The sequence below is a fragment of the Sceloporus undulatus genome, chromosome 5 (assembly GCF_019175285.1).
Source record: "Sceloporus undulatus isolate JIND9_A2432 ecotype Alabama chromosome 5, SceUnd_v1.1, whole genome shotgun sequence".
In the NCBI taxonomy this organism is placed as follows: Eukaryota; Metazoa; Chordata; class Lepidosauria; order Squamata; family Phrynosomatidae; genus Sceloporus; species Sceloporus undulatus.
Genome location: NC_056526.1, coordinates 106,267,893 through 106,286,739, shown reverse-complemented (window position 1 = coordinate 106,286,739; position 18,847 = coordinate 106,267,893). Strand labels below are relative to the sequence as shown.

At 39.3% G+C, this 18,847-nt stretch overlaps 1 protein-coding gene and 1 long non-coding RNA gene across 3 annotated transcripts in view; one reads left to right on the top strand and one right to left on the bottom strand.

Moving 5' to 3' along the window:
* LOC121931194 overlaps nucleotides 1-18,847 on the bottom strand; it is a 972,450-nt gene that overhangs the window by 364,188 nt on the left and 589,415 nt on the right. The gene's annotated exons all lie outside the window — the stretch shown is intronic.
* Nucleotides 965-18,786, top strand: LOC121931193 (patatin-like phospholipase domain-containing protein 2). The gene is made up of 4 exons (XM_042468644.1): nucleotides 965-1,244; nucleotides 10,628-10,860; nucleotides 14,570-14,635; nucleotides 16,877-18,786. Exons 1-4 carry the CDS (start codon nucleotides 1,037-1,039, stop codon nucleotides 17,180-17,182), a joined length of 813 nt encoding a protein of 270 aa, XP_042324578.1. The 5' UTR covers nucleotides 965-1,036; the 3' UTR covers nucleotides 17,183-18,786.

Genomic DNA, 18,847 nt, shown 5'->3' with positions numbered 1-18,847 from the left:
CGGACACTAATGCTAAAAACACACTACAGAAATAATCCAGTTTGAGACCGCATTAACTGCCCTGGCTCAATGCCAGGGAATTCTGGGAGCTGTAGTTTTGCGAGACACTTAGCCTCCTCTGTCAGAAAGAGGTCTGGGGCCACAACAAACTACAATTCCCTGGATTCCCTAGCACTGAGCAAAAGGCAGTTAAAGTGGCCTGAAACCGGATTATTTCTGCAGGGTGTTTTGGACCTAAATTGCTATTTGCAATTGCAATATATATATATATATATATATATATATATATGCTATAGTGTGTGTGTGTGTGTGTATATATATATATATGCTTTAAGTGCAACATATATTTATATATAATTTATATATTTAATATATATATATATATGACATACATATAAATATAAAATTTGCTATATATATATATATAGCAAATATATAAATATATAAATACAGCAAATTTATATTTATATGTATATATATTATATATAAATATATTAAAATAGCAAATTTATGTGTGTGTGTGTGTGTGAGTGTGTGTGTATATATATGCTTTAAATGCTATTGCCAATAGTATTTTAGGTCCAAATTTAACACTCTGAAGAAACAATCCGATTTCAGACCGATATATATATATGTGTGTGTGTGAACTGTATACAGTTGCTGTTCTTGTGTGCCTTCAAGGAGCCTTTATGACTTATGGCTGCCCCATAAAACACAGGTTGACAATCGCCTCAGGCGCCTCCTCCTTCCCCTCCCCGCTCGCTGTGCGCGTGACCAAGAGGTTACCTCAGCCGACCGCGCGAGGACAGGCTCCTCCCACCCTCCCCTTCGCGCGCCAATCAGCCTCCTCCATCCAGACCCTGTTTTGCATATCGCCCCCCGATTGGCTGGAGGACGGTGACGGCGTTCTGCTCGGTGCTAGGCTCGAGGCGCTGCTGAGAGCCTTCTTTCCATTATGAACCGGGGCGGAGAGGTGTGAGGACGTCCGTCGTCTGCGCGCGCTGCGGCGCGGTTCCTTTTCCCTCCTCCTTCCAGGATGGTGGGGTCTGCGGTCGGCGAGGAGGAGGAGGAGGAGGGCTGGAGCGTCTCCTTCGCCGGCTGCGGCTTCCTCGGCGTCTACCACATCGGGGCCGCCACCTGCCTCCAGGAGAGGGCCCCGCACCTCTTCAGAGACGCCCGCAGGATCTATGGGGCTTCGGCTGGGGCCCTCACTGGCGCCGTCATCACCGGAGGAGGATCCCTGGGTGCGTCCTTAGGAACGCTGAGAGGGTCCATACAGGGGAAATAACCCGGTTTGGTAGCGCTTTAACTCTTTCTTTGGCTCAAGGCTATGGAATTCTGGGAAGCCAGACAAAGACTGATAGGTTTCAATGTGGAGCCCTGCCTCCTCTCCTTCTTTAGAGAAGCCTTGTAGAGGCGTTATTCAGCACTGTAGAAACAATGCGGTTTGACACCACTTTAAGTGCTGTAGGGCCATCTGATGGAATCCTGGGAGTTGTAGTTTTACAAGGTCTGTAGCTTTCTTTTATGAGTGCCGGTGCTTCACGAAACTACAAATCCCAGGATTCTGTAGGATGGAGCCATCCATGGCTGTCTATGTGAATGGGAAAAAGTGGGGAGGATCATCACATTATTTGCAATGATGCAGGATATCAAAACTCCTACTCGCTTCCTCTAGATTTACACATTCCAGAGGCAGTGCTACATAAACTCTACATTCTGTATCAGACACGCTTCACAGGGACGTATCTCAATGTCACGGTATTTGTTTTACCTGCAAGTAAGCCAAAGTGTGGTGTAATGGAAAGAGGTTTGCGCTCCCAGACAAATACAACACCTTCTAATTCTCTAGCAGACTCTTAACAGCTGCTGCATCCAGTGTTTGGGAGAAAGCGCTGATGAGAATATCAGGCCCCATACAGACAGGCCAAAATAAAGCTGCTTCGGGTCACTTTGGAGGTATGCTGTTTACATGATGCATGCGTTCTAAGAGTCCAGAAGTTGCACCAAATAAGGACTGGAGCGTGGCTTTGGTGTTGCTTCTGGAGTCTTAGGACGCATGCATCATTGAAACACCATACCTCCACTGTGACTTGAAGCAGCTTTATTTTGGCTGTCTGTAACAGGCCTTTATGTGCCTATGTGCTAGCATAGGTTTTTCTGCAAGGAACGCAACCCATGAGGCTACTTGCAATGCTGTGATTCTATGATTTCTACAGTTTCAACATAAGGCATCTAAAGGTTCCCTGGTTTTTTCCTTCTCCCAGTCAGTGGAATGAGGGAGGAGAGAGCAGGGAGCTTGGCCTATACAACAGATTGGTTGTGCTGCTTCTTTAGTACATACTGGCCATTTGCTCCCACTGCAAGAGGGACCAGTAAAACAGTAAAACACAGCATCCTAGGAGGGGTTTCAGTCTGTAGTTTGTGACATTCAGACCAGCAACTTAGGCTTATCTCTCCCTGGAAAGGTCAGAGTCACAAGTCATGGCTTGTTCTTGCCTTATGCCTCTGGCTTGTCGTCTCAGTAAACTAAAGGTGGAATATTTGTCATATTTTCCCTAGGTTATGCTGCCTTGTTGCCAATAAGTCACAATCTCAGTTCTGGCCTATTGCGTCTTCTGGATGTTGCCAAAGTATTGTGTTCTCTAAGCTTGTTGAATACTGTCCCCTGCTCCACTAACTAGGAGGAAGAACAGTTGAGCAAAACAGTGAGGCTTATATGTTCCCCACAGCAAGAACATGTTTCTAGGTGTATACAGAATAGTGAAATCAAATACATATACCTCTTGTAGGTTATCTCCTATAAATAGGACACATCATTTCTACATAGGAGATTTGAGTTTGTGTGACAGGAACCATTTTTAGAGATTTGTTAAAAGGCAAGGAATAAAGCACATGAATGAATTGGCCCATGTCATTTTATATGCGCCTACGTTGGATTTGTGCCTTTGAACTGTGTGTCTTTGTTGTCACGTTGCAGAGATGTGAAGTAAGGATATGGAGGTTCTTAAAGTACTGTTCATTCATAGGACCTTGTTTTCTCTCATTCAAGTGGAAGTAGTCCGGTTTATGTTTCTTTCTCAACAGTCAACACTACAGTCGCCAATGTAAACCACGTTACATTGCTTTTAAAAGGTATACTGTACAATGGTATCTTGTTATTCTTAGTTTGCTTTCACTAGAACATCTCCTTCCAGTAGGTTTAGCACATTGTGGGGGCGGGGGGTAACCACCAGGGATTGGGAGGCTACATTGAGCCCATGTGGGACCTTGCATCCTCCTCCTGTTGTCACCATTTGTGCCACCTGGTTTTCAAGGATGAAAAAAATGTCTAGTTTCAAAGGCCTGAAAACGGGCAAAATGACACAACCTCAGCCTTGGTGCCAGACTTCAAAGACTCTTGGAAGCAGTGGGAGAGTCTCCTTGAGTGTGTCTAAAGCCCAGAGAGGTTAGTTTAATTCTACAGATTCATGATGCATGCAAAAAAGCTCATCTCACAAGTGGGATGAAATCTCACAGCAGCCATAATAATAATAATAATAATAATAATAATAATAATATGTATGTTTATTTATTTGTATCCCACCTCTCCCTTTTTGAGGATCAAGGCAGGTAGCAGCAAAGTTCAAATACAGATTATATAATCAGTAATCAAAACATGTCCTTAATCTCCACAACCCTCCTACCCTCCCACCTTCATATGTAAATCATAACCCTGAAGTGAGAGAGCCCCCCATTCTTTGCAGTGTTCGCAGAATATGCATGTGTCGCTTTTTGTTAGGTATTCAAGGTATTGACATTTGTTAGAAAGGGATTTATGGTCTTTGGCCAGCTGGCAACATATTGGTCAGTACTTGTTTGCCCATCATTTATTGGCATTGCTGAGGGTTCTTCTGTCTCTGTGACGCTCCCTGTGCCCCAGCGTACGTTGTACAGGAGGGCTCCCTGATTCTCCTGATAAACTTTTCAGTGGTACTGGGACAAGGAAAGGATAGGAAGCCTGTGGACGTTATCAGACAAGGGAAATTGGAAGTATAATCCAATGGCAGTCCGAACACAATCATCGGGTTTAACGTTATTGTGTGATAGACTACCACACGCAATTCTGGGCAATGGCAAGCTATTTTCGGGCAATGGGAAGTCAGTTTGAGTGCAATTTGAATTCACATAAATTGGCTGAACTAGCCAATTCACGTGAGTGCGTTCTGACCCCACTTTCTTTTCATTCAAAATTAAGAGTAATTCCTCCCGTGTGATAAACTCCTGTGTTAAGTTCCTTTTCGTCCTGCTTATCATATGTTTGAGGATGGGGTTCTTTGCAGTTTTAAGTAAACTATCCCAGTGCTGCTTTGTGTTGTTATAGATTTTGAGAACCTGGGGGTGGGAAGTCTTTTTTGGTTCTTCAAGTCCAGTCTGGGAGAGCAAGGTGGCCCTTCCCATGGAGAAGTTCATCATCATAATTGGATACTGCCTGCAGTCCAAGGGGTGAGGGGTGTTACAGAACATTGACACTATAAGAGACACAGGCCTGATACAGACAGGCCAAAATAAAGCTGCTTCGAGTCACTTTGGAGGTATGTTGTTCAAATGATACATGAGTCCTAAGAGTCCAGAAGCCACACCAAAGCCATGCTCCAGTCCTAAGGACTGGAGTGCAGCTTTGGTATAGCTTCCACACTCTTAGGACGCATGCATCATTGAAACAACATACCTCCAAAGTGACCTGAAGCAGCTTTATTTTGGCCTGTCTGTATAGGGCCACAGACTACAAGAATGTCCTGGCTGGAAACATTCTGTTTCTCTCTAAAATTGTTCCAGTTCAGGGTTATATGCGCAGAAATAAGATGCTTAATAGGAGAAAGTGAAGTTCTCAACATTTATGTACTGTGAATTCATTTCCATTTCAGAAGGAGTAGCAGAAATTCAACCCCATCATATATTCCTTTTGAAAGTAATTTAAATTATGCTTTTCATGTTGTTGTAGTACCTTTCAAAAGTTTTCTCAGAGATAGATTTTTATGGGTTTTCCGGGCTATATGACCATGTTCTAGAAGAGTTTCTTCCTGATGTTTCGCCAGCATCTGTGGATGGCATCTTTCCCTGAAGATGCCGGCCACAGATGCTGGCAAAACGTCAGGAAGAAACTCTTCTAGAACATGGCCATTTAGCCTGGAAAACCCACAAAAATCTGTGGATTCTGGTCATGAAAGCCTTCAACTTCACATTTTCACAGAGATGTTTGTACAGTCGGCCCTTCTTATACACGGATTTTTTATACACGGATTCAAGCATACACGGTTTGAAAATATTCCGAAAAAGTATAAATTTACCTTGATTTTCCATTTTTATAAGGGACACCATTTTGCTATGTCAGTATATTCAATGGGACTTGAGCATACACGGATTTTGTTATACACGGAGGATCTTGGAACCAAACCCCAGCGTATAACAAGGGTCCACTGTATCTTTTTGGTTATCCTAATAAAGATATTTCACAATACTGTATGGACTTCGCAGTTTGTCTTATGGCACACTTCCCCTGTATTAATAAACTTTGGTATTTATTGCCTTGAAAGGATCTTAAATAACTCAACTGCCCTGTGGCCCTGCCACTGAGAGCTACTAATGTTAAATAAATCACTAATTATGATTCTTAAACCCTTTGAAAAGCTATAATAGCATAATAGGGAGATATGTGTCAGATTTGTAGCCACTGAATTGTGTCAAAATCTTTAATTCTCTTAGAGGCTTAAATTCTTATCCATTGAAGTGTTACCATTGCTTTTTAAATGTACTAAATGAAATTAAATAAGTACTGACAGCATGCTAGGAAAGAGCCTGTGGCATTTAATTGAAAGCAGTTAAAATGAATGATGGCCAAGTTATATTGATGCAGAATGGATGAGTAAACATTCAAAAACATGGAAGTGTGAACAGTAAGAGGCTATGAATTTGAATGGAGCAGTGATGCCTAAGCTTTTCACCACGCTTTATACCACTGTTGAAAATTGTTCCTTACTCTCAAATTCACAGGAAAGGAGGTGGGGAAGGAGAGATAGCTTTGATTTGATTTAAAACAAGGAAAAGGCACCAGATGCCATCTGATCTTGGAAGCTAAGCAGGGTCAGCCCTGATTATTTCTTGGATGGGAGACTGCCAAGAAGTACCAGGTGCTGCAGGTTATATTTGAGAGGACAGAACTGGCAGAACTGCCTCTGAAAATGCCTTGCCTAAGAAAACCCTGTGAAATGCATGGGGTCACCTTAAGTCGACAGGGGACTTGAAGGCACTAGAGAAAAAGGATTAAGCACCCCTGCTACTGCTATTCTGATTAAATTTAGTTCCTTGCTACATACGTTCAATAAAAAACAAACATTGGAGACATGTCAACAACTGCTATCTGATTTGGCTAATGAAATGGCTTGTTAAAATATACATAAACATAGCTTTTCCCCAAAAAGTTATTTGGGTTGTTCTAATCCAGGAGTGGCGATGTTGCACCAAAATGCCCATCAGCCCTATCTAGCACAGCTAGCGTGGAGGGAACTGTAGACCAAAAACACCTGGAAGGCCCCAGTTCATTTCTGCTAAATGGTATACAGGACATACATTTTATTATATTCCCCAGTACATTACTTGGTAATCGCAAATCATTCATTAGCGCCATGAAAGATTGTGGCTGTAAGAGACTGTGGGTTTGATTTATATGACCGGTTTGGTCTTTAGACTGAGTTTTTCTTTTTTCTAGCTGGTATTCCTTTGGGAACACTGCTTTTAACTTCCTAGTTGGAAGTGAAATAGGGGACAAAAGCTGTGAGGGGAATGTAAAAGCAATAGTAATAAACTGGTGGTGTCCAGCCTTTGCTGGTCTGTGATTGGGCGAAGAAAATAAGCTGAGACTGTGGCGTGATTAGTTATCGGCCCCCACGGAGTAGGTTACTACAGGACATTAACCTTTGCCATTTCTTCCCTAGCTCTCAGAACAAGAATGAATGAACACTGTGCTAAAACCATCTGACCTCAGTAATAGCAAAGGCAGTGTCTTTAAAAAAAAGAAGAAGCTTGAGAACGTACTCAGTTATGCAAGTTTTTGATACAATATCAAAGTAAATAAAGAGATAAACTAGAGTGAGGATTAATTTGTTTAATTAGGGCTAACTTAGATATTGGCCGGTCTATATCCATGAAACCTTCCTGATAAAATTCAGTCCATCCAATGAATGCCAGAGATGTTTAACAAATAATGATATACAATGACTCCTCTCTTTTCTTCTCCCTTGCCATTGACTTGTAGTTATGGATATTACACAGAGTTGGCATGCCAGCCAATTGACTGGTCTTAGGTTTTCAAATGATTTATCTGTGGTCAAATCTTCTAGACAAACTGCCATGCATTGATGCAGGAATTGGGCTGCAGCCAGTTTAGCAGAACGCTCTCTGAAACTAGCTGTTTTGGTCCTGGATTGTTTGCTTCATTTATATTTTACATTTAAAAAAAGGTTCTAGCTGAATAGTGGGGTATAAATTTGTACAAGGCAGGTTTAGGGACAAGATTTGAGGAGGGGGGGAAGTCAGGTGGGTACAACGTTTTGGTTAGCTGCAAAAGTTAGTTAAATGCAGTGGCTGTTAACACTTTTTATTTCTATAATGAACAAACATGTTGATTAAAGTATTATTTTTATTTTAATTAGGTAAATTGAATTAATATTTGACCATTATTTGACAATGTTTCACCAATCAATTGAACATCTCTTTTTTCATATCCCCAGCTCTGTTTATATTCTAGTTCCCTCTTTTCTTCCAGGGACCTTAGAGTGGCTTACATATGTTTCCCAGGGAGAGTCCTCTCTAGGCAGCTTACAGGATTGGATTTGATTATTTTCAGGACTAGAGTTTCGTGTCATGTTCCTTTATGATTCTCTAGTCTAGCTGAATCTTGCTAAACATGTCAACTTGCTCATCAGATTGGCAGCTTCCCCCCATTTATACTACTAGAAACATTATAATTCATTGTTTAAGTGTTTTCTACATACGATAACATCCAAAATTCACAAAACAGCAATAGCTTTATTGGACCAACCAAAAAATCACAAAATATATGATACAAGCTTTCAAAGCTCCACCAGCTTCTTAATCAGTCAAAGGTGTTAAAAATCATACAGGACAATAGGGGGGAAAAAGATGATGATGATAGAATCATAGGCCTATATTTTTGTCAAGGTGTTGCTTTTGTTGTTAGTTAAGATGGTCTGGCGAAATTTCAGTGAGGATTTTTGCTAGGAATTTCAGGATACTGAGTTAAAAAGGAAGAGAGTACCATTCAATCTCTGTTGAGCAGCACCTAAAAATTACTTAGCTCCTTCAGGGAATTTCTTTTTAAAAGCCTTTTGCCTAAGTCAATGTGAAAGATTGCTTAGAATCTGTTTTCTTTTGTGTGTTCTTCTCATGAGTGAATGGAAGAAATGACTTTTACAAAGAAATTCCCTGAAGGAGGATGTTTATTTAGAATTGAATCCAGTTGAAATAAAAGAATGTACTGTCAGATGAGTATAGAATTGCAGCCTATGTTTAAAACTTCTGACACCTAATAATTTTCTGAAGATTTCCTAAATAATTTAAATAACATTTATGTTACGTTTTATCCTACTTTTCTGACAAATGTTTTCTGAAGCAGCTCACCTCAATTAAAAATACCTGACACACAATAGCATCAGTTTAAAAAACCTGAGATATTTGACTTAATGGAATGAAATTGTGTGGGGAAAAAGGTAGAGAAGGAAGGTAATTTAGACTAACAGAATGAAGTGGCAAGTTGCAACCCAATATTGATAGCTAGTTTGGGTCAAGTTGCTCTTCTGTTACTGTTGATTTTTTTTTTTAAGTGCTAGAAGTGAGTTTACACCCAGAATCTTCTTCATACTTAGAGTCTACTCAAGTCTGGGGGCATTCACACTGCAGTATAGACCAAATTTCAAACCGGATTATAAGTAGGTTGTTCCCACTGGTACTGACTTTTACACACCCAGGTCGGGGTTTTGCACACCCAGGCCTGTTACAGACTGCCAAAATAAAGCTGCTTCGGGTCTCTTTGGGGGTATGCTATTTAAATGATGCATGGGTCCTAAGAGTCTGGAGGTCGTGCCAAAGCTACACTCCATTCCTAAGCACCGGAGTGCAGCTTTTGGTGCAGCTTCCGGATTCTTAGGATGCATGCATCATTTAAATAGCATGCCTCCAAAGAGACCCAAAGCAGCTTTATTTTGGCAGTCTGTAACAGGCCCCAAACCGGGGCAAATCCCCCTCAGTGTGGGTTTTCCAATATCAGTTTTTTTCCCTGTTTCCTTTCAGAAAACCTGGTTCTTCCATGGTGGTGGCAAATGGGAACTGGTCATTTAGGGGGAGGGATGAAGGTCAGAGGGTGGGCAGTGGGCGGAACATAACTCCGTTCTTGCACCGGTCGCTTTGCAAGTGGTTTTTTACATTTATAATTCTCTGATGGAATATGTAAATGCTTGTGCTAACGTTTTCCCCTTTTGCTTGCTCCCACCACTGTAGCCAAAATAAAAGTTTTCACTTTTTTGCTCAGATGTTACCAGGACCTGCATATTTTTTTTTATTTAATTAGGCAAATTGATAGAATATATGAATGCTTGTGCTACATATATTTCCCTTTCGCTTGCTCCTGCCACTGCAGCCAAAATACAAGTTTTCATACACTTTTTGCTGGGATTTATTACTTTATTTATTAGAGTACTTATACCTTGCCCTTCAGCCTTAAAGGCTATCAGAATGGCTTATAATTATTATCTTTAATTAGATGGTTCCCTGCCCTGAGGCTTACAATCTAAAAAGACACAACGCAAAAGGAGAAGGGAATGATGGTGGGGAAGGAGATCAGGTCCAGGAGTTCTTCCCTCCCTCTGAGGCCTGGACCAAGGCAGATGGACTGGAGGGAGGGCTCTTCTTCTTAGCTCAGACCAGACTCGATGGAGCTGGCAGGCCTCACTCTCCCTCTGATGATGCTACTGGGGCTGGCGTTTTTGTTTTAATAAATTTGACACATCAATAAAATATGCAAACATTGCCACTAGATTTTTTTTTTAAAAAAAAGGAAGGGGAAGCACCCATGCTATTGACGAATGGTTGCAGCAGTTACATGATCCGTCACCATTGATGACAGCATAATCGAATATGCCAATCATTTGACTGGCAACAACAAGCGATAAGGAGGCTCCATGTTAAATTGCTGCTTTTTAAGTGCAAACATCAGGCGGGGTAAATTGCACTGGGGAGATTTGATCGAGGTAAAGGTAGAAGGAATTCGATTCCAGAAAGATTCGGGTATTGGATTATCGAATCTACCCGGGGCAAAAACGCCAGTGTGAAAATGGTAACCGTACCCCTTCATTTCTTAACCAGCGATTGATAGATAGGTACATCTTTCTTTATGTTGATGATCTGAATTTAATATCATGGCCCAGTGCTTGTTAGAAAGGTGCTGTTTTAAGGAAGGATGTTAAAAAGAAGACTGTGGAAGCAAATTGAAATCATATATGGAGAGAAGTTATATCTTGTAAAAACACCTAAAATATATATCCCATCTGACGTATAATATTGTATCTTTTAGCGGAAGCTTGTGGAGATGTTCTGAGTTTAGCCAAAGAAGCAAGAAAGCGAAATCTTGGCCCTCTTCATCCATCCTTCAATGTGATGAAAATAATAAGAGACGGACTCTGCAAAAATCTTCCAGAGAACACTCATCAGCTGATATCAGGAAAACTTCGCATTTCACTTACCAGAGTTTCTGATGGCAAAAATGTGCTGGTATCCAACTTTAATTCTAAAGAAGAAGTTGTACAGGTATAGTCCCAATTGTTACTGAAGTTACTCTTAACCTTTTTAGGTTTCCCTACTCATGCTTTATTTAATTATGTTTACTTCCTTACTATGGCTGTCTGTATCGGAATTGCACATAGAATAATTTTCTTCGTTGTGGTCATAGTATGGTAGGTCTTGCAAGAAAAGCCTGCACAGGTCACAGATTTTTCTGGCTCACACATCTAGGATGTGCCGTGGTTCCAGAGACCACATAAGCACATACTTCTGTGCATGATCTTGCACACATATAAATACATGAATGTAACTGCTACCATTTTTTCTACCAAACACATAAAACACAGTTCAGTTCTATACATATCTGCTTAGAAATAGGCTCCATTGCAAAACTCATAGGCTATTATTTGTGGGTTTGATTTTTGAGGAAAGAGCAGGGGGAAAATTCCACGTACTGTTTACATAACCTTCTGTTTTATTTGTACCTTTACATTTTGCAGTTATTTAAAAGTGCAGGGGACTGAAAGTTTGGAGGCTCTTTTCTCCTATCATTGATTGAGAGAGAACAACAAATTTTCCTAGTTACCGTATATACTCAACTATAAGTCGACCTCATGTATAAATCAAGGGTAGATTTTAGGGCCAAAATTAGAGATTTTGATATGACCCATGTATAAGTCGAAGGTAAAACTCAGGGGCATGTGACAAAGGATGAAGCAAGGAAAACAATGCCAAACAACTTACAAAATTCCAGCAGGAACAACTGTTTGTGCTCATCCTAAAGGCTGGATGAATGAAAGAATGGAGTGGTGGTGTCAGTGCTTCCAGGACAGATTATGTTCTTGCTTTTCACCAGGGCATGGTTCCTTTTTTTAAATAAGAGTTAAAGTACAGTACTTACATTGATCTGTGGATAAGTCAACTTAGGTTTTGGGGGGGGGGGTGTAAATTTTTTTTACTAAAATTTCTATACTTATACATGAGCATATACAATAGGTCTGAAGAAAGAGCCCTCCCTGTCATTACCCAGAATCTGGAAGGCTGTAGTAAAGTTTTTTTCTTCCCTCCTGCAAAACATAGGAGCAGCATAGCCCATTGCTGCAGACCACATAGTGGTCACACTTTATGCAACTCTTTTATCTAGCATCCTTTTTAAGATTGTATGCCTTACAATATTCAAATCCCATTTCCTACTAAAAGTGTGCACAAAGGCAGGTAGGGAAAAACATCACCTCTTTTCACTTAACTTCATATATTAAGATCAAGTAAGATGGGTCTTGCACAGAACAAGACTTTCCTTGAGATGGCACTATTTTTTATTTAAATCTACAGATAGCCTATCAAGAGGAAAGAAAGGGGTGTTATGATAAATGCATGCATGCCACCATACACATTTATCTACTCTCCTTCAATGAACAGATTCTGCATACTTTTTGTAGAATCTCAAATGAAGTCATTATCTACCATGAGTCCTTTTTTTACGTACTTCTATCACTCTTCATGGCCATGAAACCCATTGGGTGAGCCTGGACAATTCACATGCTCTCAGCCTCAGGGGAAGGCAAACCTCCTCTGAACAAAATCTTGCCAAGACAACCCCATGATAGGTTCAACTTAAGGTTGCCATAAGTCGGATATTACATGAAGGCACAGAGCACGCACACACAATACTCCTCTAAACTGACTTTTCATACCTAACTTCTTCAATTTAGTGTAATATTTTAACCTAGTATTTGTTAATGAATGTAAACTATGGGCCTGAACAGGCCAAAATAAAGCTGCACATATTTTAAGAGGCCAGAAGCTATGCCAAAGCTATGCTCCAGTCCTTAGGACTGGAACATGGCTTTGGTGTGGCTTCTGGCCTCTTAGGACGCATGCATCATTTAAACAGCATACCTCCAAAGTGACCCAAAGCAGCTTTATTTTGGCCTGTCTGTTCGGGCCCTATGTTGGTCTCTCATTTGGCAAAAAAAGTAGAATATGTACGAAATAATATTGCCCCAAGTTCAAACAACACAATAGCTTTAGTTGTATTTTGTAATAACATTTATTTAACAGACTACATATAATTAAATTTGCAAGTGAATATGCTAGCTACACATATGCCAACAGGTGATCTGCCGTTTTAAAAGAGTCAAGACTGGATTTGTATCTAGTGTATCTTGATTATAATAAAGAATAACATGAGTCAAAGAGGAAAACAGCCAAAATATACATTAAAATATGCAAGTTTTCACATGCCCATTTATTTCCCCCCTATTGTAATGATGGTATTTATCACTTTCTTCTATATCCTTCCCCAGAAGGAAATGTTTTTAGTTTCTCTGCTATTTTTTTTTTTAATTTTAGCAGTTTTTGATTTATTGTGTGGATGGAGGAGGAGTCTCACTCAGAAATTTTAGTTTTGAAGAAACCTTTTTCCTCAAGAGAAAGTGTGTGTATATTAGAATCTTTAAACAACTTTCTTTTAGACATTGACCAGTATGTAACTTTCAGATTCCTGGAAAATTTTGAGGAATCTTTATTAAGAGAAGTGATTTTCAAGTATGGAAACCAGAAGGTTCTTCAACATTTTGGCCAGGCCTTCACAGTAAGAATATTAATAATGGCAGAGAGATGCCTCTGCAAGACAGTTTGTTCAACATATTATCAACATACTTGTGCAATGTTTGGCCCCAAGGAGTGTTGGGTGTGCTTTAAAATGCATTCATTTTACAGTGGGATGGTAATGAGATACAGGAGGTTGGCCAGCAATGTGCACAAACAAACTGTATACCTGCAATATTCCAGTAACCTTTGTAATATGCAGGAGCTCCTGGTAGATAAATGTGGAATATTTATTTACTTATTTATTCACTCATTCGTATATACATTTAATCCTCTTTTTGGGGGCAGAATGTGCAACTATTTTCAGCGTGGGTAAACATCTGACATAAAATTATGGAAGCCATAGTTTAGCATTGTGAATAATGCTAAAGCCATTTGTGATGAGTGCCAAAGTTAAAGGTGGGTGTTTTACACCCAAAGGCACTTCTATATCCACTGACACATATACATACCATTCACACTTAGCCATATTTTCTGTCCACATTCACACACCCCTGTATACCCAAATCCATTACTTTAGGATTCTGTTTCCATTTTTGATGCTGGGAAGGGGAAATCCTTTTCTCGGTGCTTGGCACTGAAACAAAGTGGCACACACATGCAGACAGTGGAGTTCTTCAGCTATTATCATTCTTTCCTACTGCTAAGCTGTTTCCTGATAATCAATGGAGCAGGAAAGTACAGATTGCAGTGAGGGGCAGCTGAAACCTCACTTTAATGCTACTTAGCTCATTGGCAGGAAACAGCTGAGCAGAATGGAACCATAGAGGAGACTGGGCTGATAACAGGGGGCAGGACATGGAAGGAAAGTTCTGGAAAGATGAATGGAGAGTCTCCATAGGCCAGAAAATTCCCATGCCTATTTTATGGTAAGCATACACAAGATTGCTTACAAAACAATGTTAAAAGCATCACATAACATTGCACATACCACATCAAAACAACAACAAAACCTACAACAACAAAAGTCAGGTTAGAGAGTTCCCCAAAGATAGAGATTTTACAAATGATCTGTTTATTCTCTTAGATCAGCGGTGAACTACATTTTCCCATCCTTAAAAAGGTTTTCACTACTACAAATGAGATCTGACACTGACTATTGTTCTTTCTTTCTTTTTCCCTGTAGGCTTTGCTTTGTAGTTCATTTGTGCCAATATATTGTGGCCTCATTCCACCTTCTTTTAGAGGGGTGGTAAGTACTTGTTCATTCTTATCTACATATAATATGTTTCCCAGGAATTCTTTGTCATGGTAAATGCTTAATACATCTTAATGAAACTACTTTAGACTAGTTGACAACAGCAGCACCTATGTGCAGACTGAAATAGGAGGACTAAAGAAATAAAAATGTATGCATATGGTGTACATATGAATAACATCACTATATATCGTATGGTATGTAGAGCGTGAGACATAAAGGTGTGCCTGCTGATTGAGCATAATCATAATGGAATTATGTGAAACTATCCTTTGGAGTGTGTTTTACATATCCATTCAAAGATGAGCATGTATATTCCAGGCATATGTTTCATTTTTACAAGGTATATGTAGGGTGATAGATTTTGCAATGGATTAATAGGATTGTGGTAAAATTGGGTTGTTTATATCTGTTGATTGGGAGGTGCTCTGCACAATACAAGAAGAAGAGGTTTTAAAGATGAAATAGTAATTGTTATCCTCTTAAGTCTTTTAAAGCTCTTTCTTAGTAGTGTATTTCAAGGCCATACTTAGGTCCTGAAGAATCCTATTAAAGGCTGCCTGAAACTTGGGCGAAAGAAAATATACAGATCTTTATCTTTGCTAGTGTGATTTCACCTTTCTACTTTAGAAATAAGAAAGGAAAAAACAATCCAAAGCATATATGTGTATATTCTAGAGGATAAAAATGTATCCTAATTTTTGTATGTGAAAATTTTATTTCCTTGCTTTAATCATCAAAAATAAAACTGCAAACAAATTGCGAGTAATTTGGTGAAATTTGTGACAAACGGACTCTTCCAGATATCTAAAGAGTCTTTGCTCCATCCCTTGCTGCTTTTTAAAAACTCTAATCTTGTACAAGATGCATAATAGCATACCATACTAAAGCCATGATTTAGGGAGAGTCAGGCTAATCTGATTGCTTGGTCCTTGTGGCTGTACAATTATGTTATCTAAAAGGATTTACAGGGAGTGACAAACGCGAGACATGCTTGAAGTTCTAGCTCATTTTCTGAATTGGTTTTCCACTCAGTGTTGTCACAGAAACAGAACTGCAGTGTACATAGGAGGAAGATAGGTAAGGAGAAAAAGAGTATGAAAAAGACACCTAAACTAGGAAAACTGGAAGCTCACTTGCATTGTGGGACACAGTGCAAGTGTAGGAAAGTTGAAAATCTTATCAAAGATCAAAGAGAATTATAACATTTTCTAAAAGTCAAATGTTGCTTGACTATAGATATTTTGCTTCTTCAAGTGGATATACTGTGCAGTCCAAACAGGAGAGTATAAGATTGCTTCCAATGGTGCAGAATCTACTAGACAAGCATATTGTCTGAGAATTTCATCTTTATATTCTGTATGACACTGTGCCATCTTTAGATACAAGTTGAGTATCCCTTATCTGGAATGCCAAAATCTCCAAAATTGAAGATTGTCCACATGTGTGGCTGAGATAGTGACACCTTTGTTTTCTGATGGTTCTATGTACACAGTTTCAAGCAAAAATAAAATAAAATAAAACACTATGTATAAAATTACCTTCAGGGTTATGTATATAAGATACATATAAAACATAAATGCATTTCATGTTTAAACTTGGGTAGCATCTCCAAGATTATCTCTTTATGAATATACAAATATTCCAAAATCTGAAAAGAATGCAAAATTCAAATCACTTCTGCTCCCAAGTATTCTGGATAAGGGAGACTCAACCTGTATATCTCTTTGGCTCTCTTTTGATACTCCCAAGTAACTAGCCAAGTTAGGCCAGTCTTGATAATGTAAAATGCCACTGCTGAGCAGTAATGGACATAGTAGAAGACTCTAGAGTCACAACATGCTCAACCAAGGGTGTAAATCTTTGTTGTTGGACTACTCCCAGCATTCTTTGCCATTGGTTATGCTGGGTAAGGCTGATGGGAATTGCAGAACAACATCTGGAGGGCTGCCTAATTTCCATGCCTGCTGAAGACAATGAATAGTGAAATTAAATTGATAAGTCTCAAACCAGCATGATACTTGACAGGTGAAGAACAGTCCCATCTAAATTCTAATCCTACAAATAAAAACCATTTGTGATTCTACAATACTAGCAGTCTCCTGACCTAACAAAGTAGCACAAGGCCATATGGCCTTTCTCTCTCAATTTTCTCCTGACATCTATAATGTAGTTGATTTTGCTTATACAAATAAGACTTCTTGGTTTTTCTTTCCCCTTCTTCCAACTTTAAAGCGCTATGTGGATGGCGGAATAAGTGACAACTTACCTCAGCATAACTCAAAGAATACCATCACAATTTCACCTTTTTCTGGGGAGTGTGACATTTGTCCCAAGGGCAATTCTGCAAGCTTCCATGAAATGAATTTGACCAACACCAGCATTCAGTTTAGTTTAGGGAATATCTATCGTTTAACTCAAGCACTTTTCCCACCAGAGCCTAAGGTAATGTATATTCACTATTTTCTGCCAACTGAATTTTTTCTTCTGAATGTTAACACATATATTTCTGTTGAATGGGAGAGAGATTTCCCAAAATGATAGCTAAATACATTTGTACACAACTGTCTCAGGAAGAGCATGCATAAATCTAGTCCTGCAGTAGTAAATTCAATGGGAGCAACTCCTGTTAACAAGGAATAATGTAACTAGACTCCCAGAGCTTTTCACCGCCAGCTCCTAGCTAGCATGGTCTATGATCAAGGAGGATGAAAGTTGTAAGCCTAGGAATTTTGAAGAAGCCAAATATACAGAGTGGTACCCCTCTCTAGTTTAGGGACTAGATGATTATAGTAGTTTTGATTCAGTTAATGTTCCAGGAAAGTAAATCTATAAATACCTTCCAGTACAATTGCTTAAAATGATTTTGGTTTACCAAGATGAAATATTCATTGAGCCAAATTTATAACACTTGGAGTTTCTTCACTCTCCTTTTCTGTTTTTACCTCATTGCAAAATTATTTCATTGTATTGCTCAAGTGCCAAATTATTTATTTTTTCTAATCTGGTGAATTATTTTAATGATACCTACTGTTTTGTGTAAGTAGATGGATCAGATGCTTTGTAATTGTCTTGTGTTAACCTGCCGGCTGTGTTAAGTGGCATGCCAACAAATGGCATCTGTAATCTGTATATGCAATATAAATTTATTTTATTTGAGTGTTTTCACTTAAATTTAAAGTTTATCCTGCTTTAGATGTTGGGAGCAGATTAAAATATTTGTTAAACAGCCCAGTAGCAGTAAGGTGCTTCATTTGCACGTACACACACACACACAGAGTGGTAATCTGATTAAAACACAACCCTATACAAGCATAATCCTTGACCTCAAAAACAACCTAAGAACCATTAAACACATTTTTATGCCCACGTGAATATTAGCAATGGCATCCTTATGACATATCATTCATGCCAGCAGTGCCTACACATACTTGCACTATGGAATGGCACCATCACATTGAATACCTTTATGTTCTTGGTTGCTGCAGCGATGGAGAGACTTTAAATGTAATGACACTGATCCATATTGTTGTTGTTGTTGTGTGGCTTCAAGTTGTTTCTGACTTATGATGACCTAAGTTGAATCTATCATGGGGTTTTCTATGCAAAATTTGTTCATAGTGGGATTGGGTTTTGCCTTTCTTTGAGGCTGAGAGAGTGTGACTTGCTTAAAGTCATCCTGTGGGTTTCCCTATGGAATTTGACTCTCTTTGAGGTCAGATTGGATGTGCTAAATGAAGATGCATATGAAATAAGATTCTGACATCTAGAAATTGAATATTTATTTACATCTTTTTTAAAAAAAATCTCAATTGTTTGGTTTTTAAAAGTTCTGTTTCCTTTCTGTTTGTATAGGACTCTGAAACTAGCAATACTAGGTGGCCTGGTGGTTCTGCTCTATCACTGGTTACCCTCAGGGAGAACCAAGTTTTGGACTAACCTTGGAAAAAACTACCTCCTTAGGAGAACTACATATTTAATGAACTGGTGTATGGGGGAAATGGCCAAGAGCAGGGAGGGTCAGCCATGCATGTGTTGTCAGAAGTGGGGTTAGCTAATATGAAATCACATGTTAGATGAATACCGCTTAATTTCAGAAGAATGGTAGTAGTCTAGGATTATTTTGATACTTAGCATTTTTGTGTACATGGAAAGATGTATTCATCTAACGTCATGCAATATGTTATCATTCATCAGTTTGCAACT

What these genes read in the sequence shown, in the direction of transcription:
- LOC121931193 (XM_042468644.1), top strand. Translation starts at nt 1,037, where the DNA reads ATGGTGGGGTCTGCGGTCGGCGAGGAGGAGGAGGAGGAGGGCTGGAGC. An exon ending in CACCGGAGGAGGATCCCTGG is followed by an intron (nt 1,245 to 10,627) that starts GTGCGTCCTTAG and finishes TGTATCTTTTAG; the next exon opens with CGGAAGCTTGTGGAGATGTT. An exon ending in CACCTTCTTTTAGAGGGGTG is followed by an intron (nt 14,636 to 16,876) that starts GTAAGTACTTGT and finishes CCAACTTTAAAG; the next exon opens with CGCTATGTGGATGGCGGAAT.